This window comes from Oryx dammah, unplaced genomic scaffold (genome assembly GCF_014754425.2).
Source record: "Oryx dammah isolate SB20612 unplaced genomic scaffold, SCBI_Odam_1.1 HiC_scaffold_18, whole genome shotgun sequence".
Lineage (NCBI taxonomy): Eukaryota > Metazoa > Chordata > Mammalia > Artiodactyla > Bovidae > Oryx > Oryx dammah.
Window position 1 is genome coordinate 80557997 of NW_024070202.1, and position 23470 is coordinate 80581466.

The window sequence follows — 23470 nt, forward strand, 5'->3', positions numbered from 1 at the left end:
CAATTCTGTGGCATTAAGTACATTCACACTGTTGTAACCATCACCACCATCCATCCCCAGAACTTTCCCATCTTCCCCAACTGAGACACTTTATCCATTAACCCCTAACTCTCCATTCCTCCCCACCCAGTCCTGGGAAACCACCTTTCTCCTTTCTGTCTCTATGAACTTAACTGCTCTAAGTCCCTCATATAAGTGGAATCATACAGAATTTGTCACTATTTCTTTTTTTTTTTTTTTTTGCCTCACCATGCGTGTGGCATGGGGGATCTTGGTTCCCCAACCAGGGATTGAACCTGTGCCCCATGCAGTGGAAGCATGGAGTCTTATCCACTGGCCATCAGGTGGTGGCAGTGGTCGGGTAGTCGCTAAATTGTGTCTGACTCTTGAGACCCCGTGGACTGTAGCCTGCCAGACTCCTCTGTCCATACTGGAGTAGGTTGCCATTTCCTTCTCCAGTGGATCTTCCTGATCCAGGGATCGAACTCCAGTCTCCTGCATTGCAGGCAGAACCACCAAGGAAGTCCCTCATATTTAAATTCTTGCTCTGGCCATAGTATCAACCACTCACTTGGAAACAAATCATGGTAACGTTCTTACATCAACACAACACTGTTTGCAGGTTAATTAAAGTTGCTTGAAGGGAATTGGCTTGAACTTGGAAACAAAACCAGCCCCCAGTCAGCAAGAAGAAATCTGCCCATGTAGCAAGGATAGATCACTGCAAAGATGAGAAATCTGGGTAAGCCAAGGTGGCAGCTTAGCACTGTGGGTCTTTTGATGACTGAAATGTGCATATATTTCCCAAACATTTCTCTTTTCCCCCCCTTTCAAACTGCTTTTCTGTTAATGTGTGAAAACAGTACAACCTGAGGGAAATGTAATCCACATGTTTTGGTGCATTTGCACTTATATGCTCTTGAGAATACTGAAATGGCCTAACAATATATTTGCTGGTGGACCATTTTTCATAGAAACATAATAATAGACTAAAAAATAAACTTACTCCCTAAAGGAGGGAAGCTCAATCTAAGTTTAAATTATTGAAATTTAAACATTCTTAAATACATTTCCAAGCTCATCTTTAAATGAAACTTTTAAAATATATTAATCAGTCTTTAGACTAGAGACTAAAGTTGTAAGATAAAAAAATTCAATAACTGGTTCAACTTTCTTTTTTGGCTCAACTTTAGGAGACAGTAGGAAATGGGAAAAAAGAGGACAGATTTCAGAGATGTTCAGACCTGGATTCCAATTTGTGCTGTAACACTTAGTAAATCTCAATTTTCTCATCCCATAAAGTGGACATAATAATGTATGGCTTACAGAATTTTCCTAGAGCTTAAATAAATCATATGCATAAACAACTCATATATAGTACATATAGACAAGGCATACATTCCTCTGTTTCAAATTTGAATGTTCCACATGCAATGATGTTATTAAAATCTATTCACAAAAGGCATTTATATGCAGCAATGTAAATTATATTTTTCTTTTAAACTAAAATAATGCAAATATCAATCCCATGAAGGCAAGAAAAGGCACTAAAAGGTGAAGTCAGTTACTTAAGGTCACATATTAATTTGAAGGCCCAGCAACAAAGAGAAATCTGTTCATTACAAGTTTATGGGACGAAAACTGTTGAGGATATTTTTTTAAATCTATGTAGGGTTGTATTTCTCTTTCTGTGGCTAAAGCATCTTGGTGCTTTTATTTTACCGTATACTCTTCTGAAATCTCCCCAGATATCTTGTACATTTTCTTAATTTTTAAGTTAATTAAAACTAGGTTGTTTTTTTTGCTTCATTGTTTGAAAAACATGATTTCTAGCAACAAACTGGAATATAGAGTTCATAGGAACAGTTTCAACAGATACAGCATTCTGAAGAGGTCTAATAGGTCAGCCACTCCGAGCGTTACACAGCCACAGTGACTTACATGATGTTCTGATGAAGGACAAGTTGGAAAGCACTTCAAGGTCCCTCATGCTTCCTCCTCTAGGCAGTGCCCTAATCTCAGTCAAAGGATGATGAGCCCAGGGACACAGTGATGGCTTATGCTATGCCAGATAACGATATGACTGCTGGGAGATAGGGTTCCCTAAAAGTCAGTACACAGTTAACACAGAAGACAGCATTCACTTCTGCTGAAAAGGAGACAAGCAATGAATCTCACAGAGCCAGTTCAATCCCAAATAAATCCATAAAGTTGGAAGGTGATGGAGTAAGTGGGATATTGCAAATGACCCATTGGTTAGGTTTAACTATCTGAAGGGTTTATCTAAGGTGTTTTGTTTTTTATTTTGATGTGGGCCATTTTTAAAGTGTTTTTGAATTTGTTACAATATTGCTTCTATGTTTTGGTTTTGGGGGCACAAGGAACATGGAATCTTAGCTCTGGACCAGGAATTGAATTTGCATCCCCTCCTGCTACTTCTAAATCACTTCAGTCGTGTCCGACTCTGTGCGACCCCATAGACGGCAGCCCACCAGGCTCCCCCATCCCTGGGACTCTTCAGGCAAGAACACTGGAGTGGGTTGCCATTTCCTTCTCCAATGCATGAAAGTGAAAAGTCAAAGTAAAGTCGCTCAGTCATGTCCGACCCTCAGCGACCCCCTGGACTGCAGCCCACCAGGCTCCTCCATCCATGGGATTTTCCAGGCAAGAGTACTGGAGTGGGGTGCCATTGCCTTCTCTCCACTGGGAGGCAAAAGTCTTAACCACCAGGACCTCCAGGCAAGTCCCCTGAAAGTTCTTATTTAACCCTTTCACTATCATTTCTTTGCCTCCACCAATACTTCTTATTAGTATTTACAGTACAGTGTGTGCCTAGTCAAAATTCAACTATAATCCTTTAAAATCAAAAGGTGGTTTACTGTCCTGATTTTTTTTAATGTTTAAGTCTTCTTAACAGAATTAATCTTGACATCTTAAGGAAACGGATTTAAGCAGAACAATTTTCTCATGGCATTCAGCCCAACTGCCATCTTTCATGGACCATAGAGTTTCTACCTGGCAATGCTGAAGGTGCACCAAGTCTTTCGTCTTTCAGAGAGGACCAAAGTCACCTTCTCCAGTCGGGAATAAACCTGGCAATGAGGTCAAGCAACTCCTCTAGCCTCAAGCCCACCTGGAGGCAAAGTTAATGTCACTTCTTAATTATCCAAGTTAACTCCACAACATGGAAGTCCAAACTGAAAGATAATTTCAAGCCTTGTGCATTTAGTTATTTCTTAGTGTCTGATTTTACTCCTCCAGCCAATGTACCTGGGTCACATGCAGGTCCTGTGCTTAGTCGTTCAGTCGTGCCTGACTCTTAGCAACTCCATGGACTGTAGCCCACAAGGGTCCTCTGTCCATGGGATTTCCCATGCAAGAATACTGGGGTGGGTAGCCATTCCCTTCTCCAGGGTATCTTCCCGATCCTTGGATAGAAGCCAGGTCTCCTGCATTGCAGGTGGATTCTTTACCATCTCAGTCACCAGGGAAGCCCAATTTACATGCCTCAGTTCAGTTCAGTTTAGTCACTCGGTCCTGTGTGACTCTTTGAGACCCCATGCTTAATTACATTTAATTAATTTATTCTTGAAAGATCTATCATAAATTCAGTATTTAAATTTGATCTGGAAAAAGACTTCTCTGAGTACCCAATGAAAGTTGAAAGTAGCAATTATAGCAAGGACTCAAGAATTGACCCCTGAAAATGTCTGATCCAACTTTCAAGACAAAATAACAAAACTTGCTGTACTATCAGTGAAACTTCCACTTTCCCTGTGGTTTTTGATTTATATCTTTATTTTATTTTGCTTTGATTTTTAGATTTGTTTCAACATTCAGTGGTCGACTCGGATGATATCAAATACACCTCTAACCTCAAGGATCATTCCATAGAGTGACACTTGAGAAAACACCCCAATGTAGAACTCCAATTAAGTAGGTATCCAGGAAAATTCTTTAGCCATATTTGGAAATATGAATTTCTAATAGTGAAAATAACAATGCACCCCAGAACTTCATTGATAACTTAGGACTGATCTGTAACATGAATTTCTGGTCCTTTAGACAGATTCACTTATCTTAGTGTCGGGGTTGATGAGGACGGTTGAAGAGTAACAACTGAGATCTTGGCCACTTTCCCGGTTCCGAATAGCAGGAACGTAAATTCCCTGAGCATGAAAGCCCAGCTCTCACAAAACGTTTCTTCCTCACAGCGCAGATAAGCGTCGTTGATGGAGATCCCTAAGTTATATCGGCGACAGTTACTTGGCTCTTAGGGCTTCTCCCGTTCCTGATGGAAAGACATTCCTGGGGATGCTATTTCCTCCTCCTGGTTCCTCCCTGCTCTCCTAGGAAGGAAAGTCACTCTAGCTATTCATTTCTCACTGAATGGTAATAATGTCTAAGACCCTGCCTCACTGTATCGGGACTTCCAGAGAAGGCTGCAGGCACTCAACGTCAAATCATCTGAGAATATGCTGATTTATTTAGCTCTCAGGGCATTGCCATGGGTTAAGAGTTTAATCAAATTAAAACTAATTGAGGGCTTTGGGAAGTACCATGGCTAGTCTATTTGAAAACCCACTTCCCTGCCAGCTTTCTCTCATTCTGTTGAGAACCTTCTTCTCTTCTTTGTCCTCTTTTTTTTACAGCTTAGCCCTGGTCCCCAAAGGAGTATGTTCTTTCTAGAAGATAGATTATACATTATACACAATGTGAAAACTTTACACACTCTTCCTGTTGTCATTTAAAAGATTTTCCTACCTGAAAGATATAACTTACCTTTCACTCTCAGACTGGTTTTACTTAGAATTCCTTATAAGGACCAACATATTTAAACTTTATGGAGGAATATAAGCTGAAACTTTTATTCCTCTTTAATTTGTCTTTTTCCCTAGTAAGATTTGTGACAACTTTTCCCCACGGCTGTTATCCATTATAGTAATTTAACTAAACTTTGAGGATTTGTAATTTCTGAAACATCATCTAATTTTCTATGTAAAGGGAAGATAGAAAGCTAAAAGTAACTTTTTAAAAAGCAAGCTGAAGCCTTGTAGAGCACAGAAGAAGAAGATTTGTAACTGGAAAGATACTAGGTGGTCACTCCAATTAATATATGTACTTCAAACCGGAAACAAACTAAAGACATAAAATAAATCTCTTTCAGATAGCTTGCATAGGTAGCCAATCAGTTCATAAAAAATGCATACTGCTTTAAATTGTCAAAAGTCATTTTAGTTATTTTTCATCTAATAGTTGTTTATCCTAATCATCATCCAGAAAACATCTGTTAAGTACTACCTTGGTATAAAGGGTGTTGGTTAGAGTTAAAATGACTGCTTTGTCAGGAACTTACAAAAGAAAGATGTTTCAGATCATCACTTATTTTAAAAAAGTCTTGCAAAACTTTATTCAGAAATACAGTATGTTAGATCATCAAATAAAGAAGTACATTCAAATTCTAAAAAAGTAGCCATAAAATCCAAATGTCAATATTCCAATAATTCGGTTTGAGCTACATTAATTCATAACTCCAAGAGATGGTGAAGGACAGGGAAGCCTGGGGTGCTGCAGTCCATGGGGTCACAGAGAGTCGGACACAACTTAGTGACTAAACAACAACAACATTAATTCACAGCAATGACTGTTCTTCTTGCACCCAAGGCCCACTAGCTAAAAATTGTTGCAGGTTCCAAAATGAATATTAAAATACTATGAGGGAAAAAAAACTTAAGAAAATTTTATTTAAAAGAACTTGAAGCTGCTTTCTGAAAACAGATCAGGGGACCAGCAGACAAAGGTAATTCAATTTAAAATCATTTTGTAGGACAGAACACTGCTGCCTTCTCACAACCTTGACACACTCACCACTCAAATACTTCCCAGAAGTGCTATTAGAATCAAATAACGACCATGCACATTCACCAGGAGGTATCGGGAACAAGTTATGGTGAGAAACTTTAGAGTTATGCGTCAAATTGTATTTCAGTGACATCCTTTGAAGTTTGGAACTCAGCACCAAGGCTGTTTTGGCACCTACACAGTACATGGAAGGACAATGTGTTCCTTTTTGGCTAAAAGGCCAGTAGCCAGTGGTAATCACAAGAAGATGAAAATGGAGAATGTGCTCAGTGGAAAGTGGCATGTCTTCCGTATGTGATAACTAATGTAAGATCTTCCCACTAAAGTCACAAATAACATGATGTTTATATGACGGCCTTTTACTGAGGAAATGTGGTATGACATTTAATGTCCTTTTTTTCATTTCACTAATTAACAAATGAAAGTTTTTTCAATTTCAAAGCTTTAAATTCAGGATATTAGAAATTGTACAAAAAATTTTGGTGGTCTAGTGGTTGAGACTCCTTGCTTCCACTGCATGGGGCACAGGTTCAATCTTTGGTCAGGGAACTAAGATCCCAGATACCATGCAGTGTGGTCAAAGATTTTAAAAAAAGAAAAAGAAAAATTTCCATGAAGTTAGAACCATTTTAGAAACCACACCTAAAAGCAGTCAATGAGAGCATCTGCCAAAAATAGGTTTGAGATTCTTCCCAAGCTCGTCCTCCAGGTCTCATTCCCACCCCGCCACCGCCACTACCCCCAACCCCCCACCCCGCCTCCACTCACAGCTCAGGTGGTTGAGATCTGAGACTTCAGCCTAGATCTCCTTTACATTTTGATTTGTCTCTAATGTGATCATTAGCTCCTCTTGGAACAGGGTAGGCTTAGTGACTTGAGTTATGTGTGTGAATGTCTGTGTGTTTAAGGTTTTATCACTCAACCAGGTTACCTTAGTTAATTGTGAGTAAATTAGTAACTTGTGCCCAACGTGATGACATGTCTGTCACTAAACTAATGGTGAGCTAAAACTAACAACTACCAGATGACTCAAGTTGGGCAAAGAGAGACATGATGCATTTTCTCAATTCTACTCCAATTAATAATCAGTTTTTTTCTCTACTTTTAACTGAAATAGACTATAAAGGTCAATTGAGATAGTAGTTTAACAAACAATGTATGGAAAAAGAACGCAAGTATTAGAAAAACTACAACTCACATTTACAGATAATTCATGAGCATTAACTAGTTAGTAAGCTGCACTCAGCCTTCACAGTCCAACTCTCACATCCATACATGACCACAGGAAAAACCATAGCCTTGACTAGATGGACCTTATTTGGCAAAGTAATGTCTCTGCTTTTGAATATGCTATCTAGGTTGTTCATAACTTTTCTTCCAAGGAGTAAGCTTCTTTTAATTTCATGGCTGCAGTCACCATCTGCAGTGATTTTGGAGCCCCCAAAAATAAAGTCTGACACTGTTTCCACTGTTTCCCCATCTATTTCCCATGAAGTGATGGGACTCTTGAGAGTCCCTTGGACTGCAAGGAGATCCAACCAGTCCATTCTGAAGGAGATCAGCCCTGAGATTTCTTTGGAAGGAATGATGCTAAAGCTGAAACTCCAGTACTTTGGCCACCTCATGCGAAGAGTTGACTCATTGGAAAAGACTCTGATGCTGGGAAGCATTGAGGGAAGCAGGAGAAGGGGACGACAGAGGATGAGATGGCTGGATCGCATCACGGACTCGATGAACATGAGTCTGAGTGAACTCCGGGAGATGGTGATGGACAGGGAGGCCTGGCGTGCTGCAATTCATGGGGTCGCAAAGAGTTGGACACGACTGAGCGACTGAACTGAACCGAAGCTTTAACTCTGACATGCATATACACAAATTAAATTTCATAGTTGTTTACTAGAGATTGGAGGTAGTGGGAAATGATATGAAAAGATAGCATGTTACAATAGATATAAATTAATAAAGGAGACAGTTTGGACTATACTACTTGGTTTATTTTAATATGGATAATGCTTACAAATATTGGAACAATGTATTCAGTGCTGACAATATTTAAGCAGCAAAAAGAAATTTTGAAGAGATAAATAATTTCCCATCCCTGTTAAAAGTGTATTCAACATTGGTGGACTAGTAGTTTTAAGGTTTTAATCAATTAGCATCTCCTATAGAGGACCTCCGGAGAAGGCAATGGCACCCCACTCCAGCACCCTTGCTTGGAAAATCCCATGGACAGAGGAGCCTGGTGGGCTGCAGTCCATGAGGTTGCTGAGTCGGACACGACTGAGTGACTTCACTTTCACTTTTCACTTTCATGCATTGGAGAAGGAAATGGCAACCCACTCCAGTGTTCTTGCCTGGAGAATCCCAGGGACGGTGGAGCCTGGTGGGCTGCCGTCTATGGGGTCGCACAGAGTTGGACACAACTGAAGTGACTTAGCAGCAGCAGCAGCAGCATAGAGGACCTCTAATATGAGAATCTGAGGGAATGTTGTGGATTTATACCTCTCTTTAAAAGGTGCCATAAATATTCTCCAAGAAACAAGTTTCTGGTAATGACTAAGACAGACAATCCTTCAGGCAAATAAGTGCAATGTATAGAAAATTCAGTACTGTTCACAAGAGGTTCACTAATAACAAAGGACATATAAATAAATAGTTTTAATTATGATTGTCACTGTAAACATAAAGATGCAGATATATATGTGAAACTGTAGAGCTACATTTAATGAATTAAAAAATGTGTCTCCACTGGCTAACTAGAAAACAGTGGAGCATAAAATCATTTTTAACTCTACTCACCTTACCTGTTTTGGTAAATTCAACTCATTGAGGCATTATGGGAAAATCTGAGCTATTTCTAAGGCATTCATGAGGTCTCCAATGAGGACATCCCTTACAAAGAAATGCAGAACTATCATTGATAAATAAAATTAATGAAAATAACAACCCACAGAAAAAAATTTAATTATTTACTGATAAATTCTCTTTGCATTTAATATCTTGTCCTATCTGAGTAGGCTCCTACTGAGACACACTGAAGAGTAACTTTTTATCTGATGTCTGTGAGTGGAATTGCCTCTTCCCTTCATGGGGAGTCCAGATGTGCTGCCCTCAAAAGACACTCAGATACTAATTCCAAAAATAGTCTAAACACATGCATTCTGCCTCAAATCTGAGACCTTTTTTGTTGATAATTCTACAGGGAGAATATAAGGTTAGTCAATGAGATAGACATAGCAAAAAGATACCTAGGTCCTATCAAAATTAAAGAAACAAAAATAAAATTTTCCAAAAGGGGATTTAAAAGAGACTGCTGTACATCTGAGAATTTTATCAGCACATAATATATGCTCAACTATAGAAACAAATAAATAATTTTCTTAGCTTTTATCAGCATGCTGTTTTTTTCCACTACTTTTCTATAGCCCATAACTGTGTTGGTGGTTTAGTTGCTAAGTCATGTCTGACTCTTGCGACCCCATGGACAGTAGCCTGCCAGGCTCCTCTGTCCATGGGATTTCCCAGGCAAGAATACTGTAGTGGGTTGCCATTTCCTTCTCCAGAGAATCTTCCTGACCCAGCAATCTAACCCACATGCCCTGCATTGCAGGTATATTCTTTACCATTGAGCCACCAGAGAAGTCCCATATCCTATAGCATTTCCCTGTTAATATGTGATCCCAATCTGTGATATACTTATACCTACTCTCTATCTTACTTACCTCCCTTAATTCAATACAATGTTCTGTATACTCTTGAATATCAGGATTTCCTCCAATATGCTTTATTCATCATACTTTCCTCCTCTCATTCTTTTCGTTTGGCCAATGGCCATGTCTAATCTGTTCTGGGACATTTTTATCCAGCTGCTCCCAAATCTTATAATTAGATTATACCCCCAAACAACTTAATAACAGCAGTTATTCAAGAAATGAGATCTGATACCTATAGAAGTAAACACTTATGCCATTTGACTGAGGTGACTGAGGGATTTGAGAAATACTCAAATTTAAAGCAAGGCAAACAGGATATAGTTTCAGGAAAACAATAACCAAAGTTATATTCTAACTAATTTTATTATTCTCTGTTAGAATTAAAGAAAAAATAAGGGAATGATTTGTGTATAGTTCGGAAAGAAAGGGACTCGGTGGACAAGTACGTGGAGGGGCTTTCCAGCAGTGGCCAGAACAGATACAGCAGATCTGAGGAATAGCAATTTCAAGATTACTAGAGAAGTATGGTCTATGGGGGCTGATGGGTTGATTGCAAGCTGTCACTACAATTTGAATACTCTGAGAGTTAGGCCTGAGGCTTCCGACTACTGGAAAGAGAACACTCCTGGGACCTGAAAAACTTGTCCATTTACCTTAAGGCCAAAATGTCTTCAGTGAGTCTGTTGGGTATAAGTCAACTTCTACAAATTCAATGTATTCTGGACTTACTGAAAGCATTTGGTTTTTTGATCTCAACAAAGCTAAGATCCATAACCTAAACCATAGTATGGGAAGAAACAAAAATGCCCTGGCCTGAGAAGTCAATAGCCTTGCTTGGACTCCACCTCTATGGTGCCTGGCTTGCTTTCTCATTCTCATATGAGCCAAGTACAATTTGATAATATTTTCCACATCTATCGCCATCTATCTGTTGGCAGTGACATATGACACTTATGTGAGTCCATGATTCCACAGAACAGAGTTACGTAATACAAGCACCTTTTGTCACCCAGACAATTAGAGTGAAGACACAAGTCTATAGCCTTAGCAAACATGCTTGTGAGTATGATTCTAGGATTTCTCTTTTATCCAAAATAAAAAATCTGGATAATGTCTTTACAAGCTGTTTGGAGGCTCATAAATTACATGCAGATATCAGCACACGGAATAAATTTATGAAGAAAGGAGTTAAGAAAAATAAAGATTTTCAAACCTGGGACTGATATCTTCCCCACAGTTGGATGCTTCATCTCCATAATGAGGTCATTGTGTAACACCTAAAACGTAAAAAAAGAGAGAAAAATAACTTACAAAGTAAATTTACCTTCAATCTCAAGGGATGTGGAAAGATACTTATTCAATCCATTGAAAAAAATGATTATAAAACATAGAGAATTTTTGAAATATTAATTTGAAAGTATTTGAGGTTAAAATGTTTTCATTTTATATTACACCAAGTGAAGCCAGAAAGAATTAGAAGACTCAAGGGCTAGCCAACTTCATTTTTATAGTCTTCTTAGTCTTAAAAATGTTATTTGCTCTTAAATACAGGGTGTGATTCCCCTCTTTCATCTATTTTTGATTCTCTAAATATTAAAGCTCAGCCTCTTTCTCCATGACCTCAAGCAGGATTGGACCAAGGTCAACTGCAGAAGGACAGAATATGAGAGGAGCCAGGACCTGAATCACAGGAGCATACTGTAGTACAGATGTGCTCCTAGCAATTTCTTCAGTGGAAGGTGTGGGCAGTCAGTCCAGTTCGAAAGGTGAATCAGGATATCCAGGAGGCCCAGGGACCATGTGAAGTGGACAAATTAAAGCCACTGTGACAAGCCATGAGCAGAGCCAGCTGATAGGGAGCCCAGGTTAGAGGAGACCCTAGTCAGAGGCCTGAGCAGGAGACTGAAACCAAAGATGTTCTCAGTGGTCACAAGACCTTACTCACAAGACCAGCTTTTATAACTAGGACAAACTGAGAAAACTAGGGCAACTGAGAAAAAGAGCCAGAAACCCCATCCTGGAGGACTGATTCAATCTCATGCTCTGGACCAAGACAGGTATTTGGTGTCTCATCAAGAAAGTGGGTCTTCCCAGATGGCACTAGTAGTAAAGCACCCATCTGTCAATGCAGGAGACATAAGAGAAGCAGGGTCAACCCCTGGGTAGGGAAGATCCCCTGAAGGAGGGCAAGGCAATCGACTCCAGTATTCTTAACCAGAGAATCCCAAGGACAGAGCCTGGTGGACTACAGTTCATAGGGTTGCAAAGAGTCAGACGTGACTGAAGCGACTTAGCACAGCACACATCCAGAATATAAAGTAAACTTGACCTCAGGGTTAAGAGTAAAGGCAGTTACTAGGACAGGGGTGTTCTATCAGAGCCCAACCAGCAGAAAGGTGGCTTGATGCTGAATCATTTGGCTACTCCCCTTCAAGGATCACAGCCTTATTGTGGCGAAGGGACTTGCATAATTCAATGAAGCAATGAGCCATGCCCTGCAGGATCATCCAAGACAGACAGGTCAGATCATAGTGAAGAGTTCTGACAAAACCTGGTCCACTGGAGGAGGAAATTGCAAGTATTCTTGCCACGAGAACCCTATGAACAGTATGAAAAGGCAGAAAGATATGACACCAGAAGATGATTCCCCTGGGTTGGAAGGTGTCAAATATGCTACTGGGGAATAGCAAAAGGCAATTACTTATAGTTCCAGGAAGAATGAAGCAGCTAGACCAAAGTGGAAATAGCACTCAGTTGTGGAAGTGTCTGTGGTGAAAGTAAGGTTCAGTGCTGTAAAGAATAGTATTGCATAGGAACCTGGAATGTTAGGTCCACAAATCAAGGTAAATTGGACATAGTCAAGTAGGAGAATGCAAGATTGAACATCAACAACTTAGGAATCAGTGAACTAAAATGAACAGGAATGGGCTACTTTAATTCAGATGACAGTTATATCTACTACTGTGGTCAAGAATTACTTAGAAGAAATGGAGTAGCCATCATAGTCAACAAGAGTCTGAAATGCAGTACTCAGGTACAGTCTCAAAAACGACAGAATGATCTCAGTTTGTTTCCAAGGCAAACCATTCAGCATCACAGTAATCCAAGTTTATGCCCCAACCACTGATGCCAAAGAAGCTGAAGTTGACTGGTTCTATGAAGACCTACAACACCTTCTAGAACACCAAAATTAAAAAAAAAAAAAAAGATATCTTTTTCATCATAGGGGATTGGAATGCAAAAGAAGGAAGTCAAGAGATACCCTGAATAATATGCAAGTTTGGCTTTGGAGTACAAAATGAACCAGGGCAAAGGCTAACAGTTTTGTCAAGGGAACACACTGGTCATAGCAAACACCCTTTCCCAACAATCTAAGAAATGACTCTACACATGGATATCACCAGATGGTCAAAACCAAAATCAGATTGATTATGTCCTTTACAACCAAAGATGGAAAAGCTCTATACAGTTAGCAAAAACAAGAGCTGGAGCTGACCATGACTCAGATCATCAGCTCCTTATTGCAAAATTTAAGGTTTAAATTTAAGGAAGTAGGGAAAACCACTAAGCCATTCAGGTATGACCTAGATCAAATCTATTATGATTATACAGTGAAGGAGACAAATAGATTCAAGGGATTAGATCTGCTAGACAGTGTCTGAAGAACTATGGACAGAAGTTCATAACATTGTACAAGAGGCAATGACCAAAACCATCCCAAAGAAAAAGGAATGCAAGAAGACACAGTGGTTTTCTGATGAGGCTTCACAAATAACTGAAGGACGAAGAAAAGTGAAAGGCAAAGGAGAAAGGGAAAGATATACTCAGCTGAAAGTAGAGTTCCAGGGAATAGCAAAGAGAGATAAAGCCTTCTTGAATGAAGAATGTAAAAAACAGAATGGGAAAGACTAGAGATCTCTTCAAGAAAAGTAGAGCTATCAAGGGAACATTTCATGCAAGGATGGGCATGATAAAGGACAGGAATGGAAAGGACCCAGCAGAAGCAGAAGAGATAAAGAAGAGGTGGCAAGAAAACACAAAAGAAATATACCAAAAGGTCTCAATGACCCGGATAACAATGATGGTGTAGTCAACTCGCCTAGACCCATTCCAGAGGGTAAAGTAAAGTGAGTCTTAGGAAGCATTACTACAAACAAAGCTAGTGAAGGTGACAGAATTCCAGCTGAGCTATTTCAAATCCTAAAAGATGCTATAAAAGCACTGCATTCAATATGTCAGCAAATTTTGGAAAACATCAGTGGCTACAGAACTGGAAAAGGTCAGTTTTCCAATCTCAAAGAAGGGCAATGCCAAAGAATGTTCAAACTACCAGGTAATTACATTCATCTCGCATGCTAGCAAGATTCTGCTCAAAATCCTTCAAGCTTGGCTTCAGCAGTACTTGAACCAAAAATTCCAGATGTGCAAGTTGAGTTTAGAAAGGCAGAGGAACCAGAAATCAAATGGCCAACATTCACTGGATCATGGAGAAAGCAAGGGAATTCCAGAAAAACATCTAATTCTGCTTCATTGACTACACTAAAACCTTTGACTCTGTGGATCACAACAAATGTGGAAAATTCTTAAAGAGATAGAATGCCAGACTACCTCACCTGTCTCCTGAGAAACCTGTATGCAGGTCAAGAAGCAACAGTTAGAACCTTACATGGAACAACAGACTGTTTCAAAATTGGGAAAGGAGGAAGACAAGTCTGTATATTGCCACCCTGCTTACTTAACTCACAGGCAGAGTACAGCATGCGAAACACTGGGTTGAATGAATCACAAACTGGAATCAAGATTGCCAGGGGAAATATCAACAACCTCAGATATGCAGATGATACTACTCTAATGGCAGAAAGTGGAGAGGAACTAAAGAAAATCTCAATCAGTGTGAAAGAGAAGAGTGAAAAAACTGCCTTTAAACTTAAAATTAGAAAAACCTAATATCAAGGCATCCACTCACATTATTTCATGGCAAATAGAAGGGGAAAAAGTGGAAGCAGTGACAAATTTTATTTTCATGGGCTCCAAAATCACTGTAGATGGTGACTGCAGGCATGAATTTAACTGACACTTGCTCCTTGGCAGAAGAGCTATGACAAACCTATACAGTATATTAAAATTCAGAGACATCACTTTGATGACAAAGGACCATACAGTCAAAGCTGTCATTTTTCCAGTACATATATAGATGTGAGAGTTGGACCATAAAGAAGACTGAGTGCTGAAGAACTGATGCTTTCAAATTGTGGTGCTAAAGAAGCTTCCGAGAGTCCCTTGGACAGCATGGAGATCAAACCTGTCAATCCTAAAGGAAATGAACTCTGAATATTCACTGGAAGGACTGATGCTGAAGCTGAATCTCCAACACTTTGGCCACCTGATGTGAAGAGCCAACTCACTTGAAAAGGCCCTGATGCTAGGAAAGATTGAAGTCAGGAGGAGAAGGGAACAACAGAGGATGAGATGGTTAGATAGCAAATGAGATGGTTAGATAACCAACTCAATGGACGTGAATTTGAGTGAGCTCTGGGCAATAGTGGAGTACAGAGGAGACTGGCATACTGCAGTCCATGGACTTGCAAAGAGTCAGACACAACTTAGTGACTGAACAAAAACAATCACACTTGGCTACTAAAACAGAGCTACTTAAATCCTTGGCACAAGAGAGGCTGTCATTTTTCCCTTGAGTGGGCAGGAAAACAAAAGCTGCCAGAGATCAAGTGCCCTCTCCAGTTGCGGGTAGAAGATGTGATGAGGGCATGGAACTAGATTCTAGAACACAAAAGTTGAATTACTGGCGGAAACATATTGTGTCACACACAAATGAAAATGCTACGAAGTTGTTTTTGTAAGTTAGGTCTTTACCAGTTGGAGGCAACCTGTGTATACTGAATCAAAGAACCCCCAAATTCAGTTTATTATTGCTATTACTGCATCTTATTGAGATGCATATGGGTAAATTACATACGGAGTGCTGTCTTTACCCGCACTGTCTACCAGGAGCAGAGCTTCTCTTGTGCTATTCTGTACATGGATCTAAAGGGCAGATGCTTTGAACTGTGGTGCTGGAGAAGACTCTTGAGAGCCCCTTGAACTGCAAGGAGATCAAACTAGTCAATCCTAAAAGAAATCAATCATGACTATTCATTATAAGGACTGATGCTGAAGCTCCAATACTTTGGCCATCTGATACAAAGAGCCAACTCATTAGAAAAGACCCTGATGCTGGGGAAGATTGAGGTCAGGGAGGAGAAAGGATGACAGAGGACAAGATGGTTGGATGGCATCACCAATTCAATGGACATGAGTATGAGCAAGCTCCAGGAGATGGTGAAGTATAGGGAAGCCTGGCATGCTGCAGTCCATGGGATGGCAAAGAGTCAGACACGACTAGGCAACTGAACAACAACAAAAAGGGCAGAAGTATTGCAGTGGCCCAGTGAACTTATGGACCGCAATTTCACACTAATATCCTAAAGAGTAGTACTTGTAATAGTTCTACAGCATTTTGAGCTTCAGGTTAAAGCGAGATTTGCGTATCCCTATCTTTATTATAATCTTTCCACAGAGCAAAAATGCATAAAATAAATGAACTAATAAAAATGTTTTCTGAGACTTCCCTAGTGATCCAGTGGTTAAGAATCCACCTTCCAATGCAGGGGACTCAGGTTCAATCCCTGGTTGGGGAACTGAGATCCCATATACTGAGAGGCAACCAAGCCTGAGTGCCACAACTAGAGAGGCCCACACACTGCAGTAAGCCCCTGCACTACACACTACAGCAAGAGAAGCTGCACGCTGCAGCTGGAGAGGAGCCCCCATGCCCTGGGACTAGAGAGAGCCCTGCAACGCAACAAAGGCCCAACAAAGCCACAAAGAGGTTTTCTCACTTGGAAAACTCAGGGAGAGAGGACAAATTTCCTTAGTTTTATCCGTTTTCAGTGAGCTTATTGGTTGCATTATGGAATAAGCTATCAAGAAGACAACCTCCTGGGTAACTTTTTAAGGTGAGAACTGTAACCCTTCTGTGGCTAAATATCCTGGCTTCCAGTGTTTTCTTTGGGAATGGTTGCCACTTTGGGAATGATGCTTTTTAAATGACCATGTCAAACCTTCTAATTAACGGTGAAGTCAATGCCAGAAGGAGATCCTTTCTAGGAATGCCTTGCCTTTCTTTTGGCATCACCAGCTTTGCAGCCGAGAGCTGGCCAGAGAAAATTCTTGCCAGTGTTAGAATTGTGCTATAATTTCATTCTGGTGAGGCTCATTCTCAGCACCCGCCCAGCACAGCCTCCTCCTTTGTGGGGGTGGGGGCTAAATGCCAACTCGAGGTGCTAAATCTCAGTTCTACTGAGGACAGGAACAAAAATACCACGCTAAATTTCACTTGAAACAATTATCTGCACACTGAATCATTCTTCTCTCCTCGTATCTCTGTTGCCCTCCTGACTACCTCTTTGTAATAATACTGCAGTGCTACTCACAAAAGACAAAAGTGAGTGTTCTTAGCTAAATATAACTTAACTGATAGTGTTAAAATTAATTAACGCTGAATTTTAATCATGTAGCAAACGTGAAGTGTCAAACGTGAAAGGGTAGCTGGTAAAGGTCAAGGGACAGATGTCAAAGTTTTGCAAAGCAGAAGCTAGCAGTTGACTGAAGTTTTGCATGAAAGCAGCTTAAGCAGTGTACGCCTTTTAGTTCTTCCCCTACTGATGCCTATATGTGACATTCCCAATATGAAAATTTCTTATCGAACTCAATCAATTCCTTTGCATTGAAAATTGTTCGACTTAAAGCAGAAATACAAATTCTTCTTATGTTTGCAAAGCAAAGTAATTCCATTTCTAATTTGCTGGAGTGTTTGTACAATTATGAGGTAAATGGGCTACTCCAAGCCCCCACCTTCAGAAAGAATTGACTTATTCCCCTGGTTGGTGGCCACCTACCTATAACATGTGAAATCAGAGGTCCAGCAAATTCCATAGGCTTTCTTTGTGAATCAGGTCAGATAATCTCAGAACAACTGAGACTGTGGCAGTGTTATTCCTGGAAACCCTGCCTGATTATTTGGAATGTTAGGAAACTCTCCAGCCTTGTTTGTGAGGCGAGTCCTGCTCTGTTCAATAACATATTCGAGAACCTCAGGATCCAGGCAGCCTGTCTGGATTTTAACAGAACTCTCTCCTGCTGCACTTTAGACCTAGGTCCCAGTCTAACTTCACCAGAAATGCAGGAACTGCCACTTGCTACCATTTGTATAACATTTCTTTTATAATCCTTACTAAATATCTCCTCTTCCTTCTCTCATCCAAAGGCAACACCCTGATCTCTATTATCTTAACCAAGAAATTCAAATGTAAAGTGTTTTCTTTTCTGACCACTAACAATGTAATGGAGGGCCTCAGCCTTAGGGAACTTCAACTGCCATTTTCCTTGAAGGAAATTTCATGCCTGGAACCTCAGTCTGGCCACTCAGGATATTCTTTGTTGCATAGTGAGTTATTTTAAACTAAGGTGAAGGACCTTCTCAAGAATTCTGATGTGTACTTTGTCCTTCCTTTAACTTATTTTATCTTCCTTCAATCCTTCATGGTTTGGTAGCTCTTCAAAATTGAATTTCTTCTTGAAGTTTCAAAAGCCTCTTCTTGATAAGAATAGAATTGTAGACAGTGCACCAATCTCTCTCACAAAGTATCAGGCTTATTTAAAATAAGGTCTCTCATTCTTCCTCAAGAGTTTTACAGATTGACAGCCTAATGATAGAGTCAAATGGTAATGTATTAATGATGGGGGGAAAGAGTAAAATGTATACCTTAAAGCCATGTGGGAAATAAAAGTTTAAGTGAGAAAGTCTTTTTATAAAGTCCTATAGTAGGAATGGCAGAAAAAAGTCTATAAGAAAAAATATGTAGGGAGAAAAAACACAAAAACACAAAAATCAATACCCACTATATAAGCAGTGTGGAGAAGGGAATGGCAACTCACTCCAGTATTCTTGCCTGGAGAATGCCATGAAAAGAGGAGCCTAGAAGGCTACAGTCTATGGAATCACGAGTCAGACAAGAATGAGTGACCCCGACACACACACATATAAGCAGTGAAAATCTCTAGGAAAAGCAAGGGATCTGAGTCAAGAGTAGAATTAGCAAGCCATATACAAATAAAAAGAGAGAGATAGAATATTGGCATTAAGTAACGAACACAAAGTTCAGTTCAGTTGCTCAGTTGTGTCTGACTCTTTGCGACCCCATGGATTGCAGTATGGCAGGCCTCCCTGTCCATCACCAGCTCCCGGAGTTTACTCAAACTTATGTCCATTGAGTCAGTGATGCCATCCAACCATCTCATCCTCTGTTATCCCCTTCTCTTCGCGCCTTCAATCTTTCTCAGCATCAGAGTCTTTTCAAATGAGTCAGTTCTTCACATCACGTGGCCAAAGTATTGGAGTTTCAGCTTCAGCATTAGTCCTTCCAATGAATATTCAGGACTGATTTCCTTCAGGATGGACTGGTTGGATCTCCTTGCAGTCCATAGGACTCTCAAGAGTCTTCTTCAACACCACAGTTCAAAAGTATCAAAGGATGGACACAAAGGATATGTGTAAAAGACCTTATCAAAAATCAATGTAATACCATCAGTGACATTAACAAAGATGTCCAAAAGAGAAACAATCTATCCATTCATGAAGAGCTGAGAGTAAAAGGATTAATGAACTGGCATTCAAGGTGCCTATATTTAGAAGGTAGGCAAAAAGAGACCTGAACCAATTTTTTACAACACAGTTTCCATTCCATAATGAAGGAGTAATATCCAATGAACAAAAGTAAGTAACTGTGTATATCTTGGAAGGAAAGGAAAAGATGTAGGTCAAGGAGGTCAGTAAAAGTCACAGAACAAAGATGATATTGAAATAAAGCATAAGGTTAATTACAACGATACATATAATAACAGCAGCTTTTGCTCAACAAAACTCAAGGGTCAGACATTATGTCAGGAACTAAAGAGTTACCTCCATTTAATCCTCTTAGTGAGAGGATTAATTAACTAGATAAGAATTGTTATTGCCTGCATTTCTACTAATAACATGATGAAAGCCTAAAGTGGTTAAATAAAATACTCCCAAGATTTTATAAATTAATAAGTAGCTGACTTTGGATTATAATTTAGGTATGTCTGACCCTAAACTCTTAATCAGTTGGAGACTTACTAAAAGAAAAAGTAGAAAAGCATCATTTGATTTACCATTAAAATAACTAGCTGATGTGGTCAATTCTGTAAAATAAATAAATTAGTCAATTTATGGGGGGGGGGTGCGGAAATCAGCCAAATGGATTGCCTGACACCATGCAGCCCAATTAATGAACACACTGAATTGCTCCCTTCTAGGTAGCCAAGGATATTCTGGCTCCCACAGAAACAAAGGTTGTGGAAAGAGGTAGCATTCTGGTCTGGGACTGGCTGAGATTTTGAGGAGGATCACTAAGCAAACTGATCACATGAACCACAGCCTTGTCTAGCTCAATGAAACTATGAGCCATACCGTATAGGGCCCCTCAAGACAGACGGGTCATGGCGGAGAGTTCTGACAAAATGTGGTCCACTGGAGAAGCAAATGGCAAACCACTTCAGTATTCTTGCCTTGAGAACCCCATGAACAGTGTGAAAAGGCACAAAGGTATGACACTGAAAGATGAACTCCCTCCCAGTTTGGTAGGTGCTCAATATGCTACTGGAGAAGAGTGGAGAAATAACTCCATAAAGCATGAAGAGATGGAATCAAAGCAAAAACACCCAGTTGTGGATGTGACGGGTGACAGAAGTAAACTCTGATGCTGTAAAGAGCAATATTGCATAAGAACCTGGAATGTTAGGTCCATGAATCAAGGCAAATTGGAAGTGATCAAACAGGAGATGGCAAGAGTGAACATCAACATTTTAGGAATCAGCGAACTAAAATGGACTGGAATGGGTGAATTTAACTCAGATGACCAATATATCTACTACTGTGGGCAAGAATCCCTTAGAAGAACTAGAGTAGCCTAATAGTCAACAAAAGACTCTGAAATGCAGTACTTGGATGCAATCTCAAAAATGACAGAATGATCTCTGTTCATTTCCAAGGCAAACCATTCAATATCACAGTAATTGAAGTCTATGCCCTGACTAGAAATGCTGAAGAAGCTGAAGTTGAACGGTTCTATGAAGACCTACAAGACCTTTAAGAACTAACACCAAAAAGATGTCCTTTTCATTATAGGGGATAGGAATGCAAAAGTAGGAAGTCAAGAGCTACCTGGAGCAACGGGCAAATTTGGCCTTGGAGTACAAAACAAAGCTGGTCAAAGGCTAGCAGAGTTTTGCCAAGAGAATGCACTGGTCATAGAAAACACCCTCTTCCAAAAACATTAGAGAAGACTCGACACATGGACATCACCAGATGGTCAATACTGAAATCGGATGGATTATATTCTTTGCAGCCAAAGATGGAGAAGTTCTATACAGTCAGCAAAAACAAGACCAGGAGCTGACTGTGGCTCAGATCATGAACTCCTTATTGCCAAATTCAGACTTAAATTGAAGAAAGTAGGGAAAACCACTAGACTATTCAGGTATGACCAAAATCAAATCCCTTATGATTATACAGTGAAAGTGACAAATAGATACAAGGGATTAGATCTGACAGACAGAGTGCCTGAAGAACTACAGATGGAGGTTCAAGACATTGTACAGAAGGCAGTGATCAAGACCATCTGCAAGAAAAAGAAATGCAAAAAGACAAAATGGTTGTGAGGATTAAGTGAGATAAAAAATGCAAAGCAGTGAGCATGCTGCCTTGGACAGAGTAAGCTCAGAATGAAGTGAAGTGAAGTGAAAATTGCTTAGACATGTCCAACTCTTTGTGACTCCATGGACTATTCAGTCCATGGAATTCTCCAGGCTAGAATACTGCTAGCCTTTCCCTTCTCCAGGGGATTTTCCCAACCCAGGGATTGAACCCAGGTCTCACATTGCAGGCAGATTCTTTTCCAGCTAAACCACAAGGGAAGCCCAAGCTCAGAATAAATGGCATCTGTTTTTCATTATCGATAGACTAGGTTCAAACTCTAGTTTCATTAAGGACCAGCTATGTGGCTCTGAGGCACATTTGTTCATGCAACAAACAAATGTTAAATGTATTAATGGTAATGAGTAATAATAAGTATTAAGTGCCTACTAATGTTCTGTGATTTGTTAAGTGCTAAGGGAAAACTGGGTCACAGAAAAAAAGTAAAGTCCTTGCCCTCAAGAAGCATGTGTGTATGTGCTCAGTCCTGTCCGACTCTGCGACTCCATGGACCGTAGCCCGCCAGGCTCCTCTGTCCGTGGAGTTTTCCAGGCAAGAATACTGGATTGGGTTGCACTGGTCTCTTATTAGTACACAATGTCTGTTTATTTTTATGCTACATTTTCAGTACTTTGAACATTATCTGGCACTATCTGGTAGATGTTCAACAGTATTTATAGGCTTTGTTGAGTTAAATATACTAGTTATAAATATTTGCTTATTTAAGTAGTAAGTGCTTCCTTTTGGTTTCATTTTAGTATGAGTAGAGGAGATGGTCTGGTATTCCCATCTCTTTCAGAATTTTCCACAGTTTATTGTGATCCACACAGTCAAAGGCTTTGGCATAGTTAATAAAGCAGAAATAGATGTTTTTCTGGAACTCTCGCTTTTTCCATGATCCAGCAGATGTTGGCAACTTGATCTCTGGCCTTTTCTAAAATCAGCTTGAACATCAGGAAGTTCACAGTTCATGTATTGCTGAAGCCTGCCTTGGAGAATTTTGAGCATTACTTTACTAGAGTGTGAGATGAGTGCAATTATGCAGTAGTTTGAGCATTCTTTGGCATCGCCTTTCTGTGGAATTGGAATGAAAACTGACCTTTTCCAGTCCTGTGGCCACTGCTGGGTTTTCCACATTTGCTGGGATATTGAGTGCAGCACTTTCACAGCATCATCTTTCAGGATTTGAAATAGCTCTACTGGAATTCCATCACCTCCACTAGCTTTGTTTGTAGTGATGCTTTCTAAGGCCCACTTGACTTCACATTCCAAGGTGTCTGGCTCTAGGTGAGTGATCACACCATCATGATTATCTGGGTCATGAAGATCCTTTTTGTACAGTTCTTCTGTGTATTCTTGCCATCTCTTCTTAATATCTTCTGCTTCTGTTAGGTCCATACCATTTCTGTCCTTTATTGAGCCCATCTTTGCCTGAAATGTTCCCTTGGTATCTCTAATTTTCTTGAAGAGATCTCTAGTCTTTCCCATTCTGTTGTTTTCCTCTATTTCTTTGCATTGAAGCAACAGTTAGACCTGGACATGGAACAACAGACTGGTTCCAAATAGGAAAAAGAGTACGTCAAGGCTGTATATTGTTACCCTGCTTATTTAACTTATATGCAGAGTACATCATGAGAAACACTGGACTGGAAGAAACACAAGCTGAAATCAAGATTGCTGGGAGAAATATCAGTAACCTCAGATATGCAGATGACACCACCCTTATGGCAGAAAGTGAAGAGGAGCTAAAAAGCCTCTTGATGAAAGTGAAAGAGGAGAAAGAAAAAGTTGGCTTAAAGCTCAACATTCAGAAAATGAAGATCATGGCATCCGGTCCCATCACTTCATGGGAAATAGATGGAGAAACAGTGGAAACAGTGTCAGACGTTATTTTTGGGGGCTTCAAAATCACTGCAGATGGTGACTGCAGCCATGAAATTAAAAGACGCCTTCTCCTTGGAAGAAAAGTTATGACTAACATATTCAAAAGCAGAGACATTACATTGCCGACTAAGGTCCGTCTAGTCAAGGCTATGGTTTTTCCAGTGGCCATGTATGGATG

General features: G+C 40.0%; 1 protein-coding gene across 1 annotated transcript in view; it reads right to left on the reverse strand.

The window, feature by feature from the left end:
- Positions 1 to 23470, reverse strand: part of SUGCT (succinyl-CoA:glutarate-CoA transferase) — a 776171-nt gene that overhangs the window by 105806 nt on the left and 646895 nt on the right. The window contains exon 13 of the mRNA XM_040259493.1: positions 10789 to 10852. Coding sequence (XP_040115427.1) covers positions 10789 to 10852 — 64 coding nt within the window. The remainder of the gene's footprint in view (positions 1 to 10788; positions 10853 to 23470) is intronic.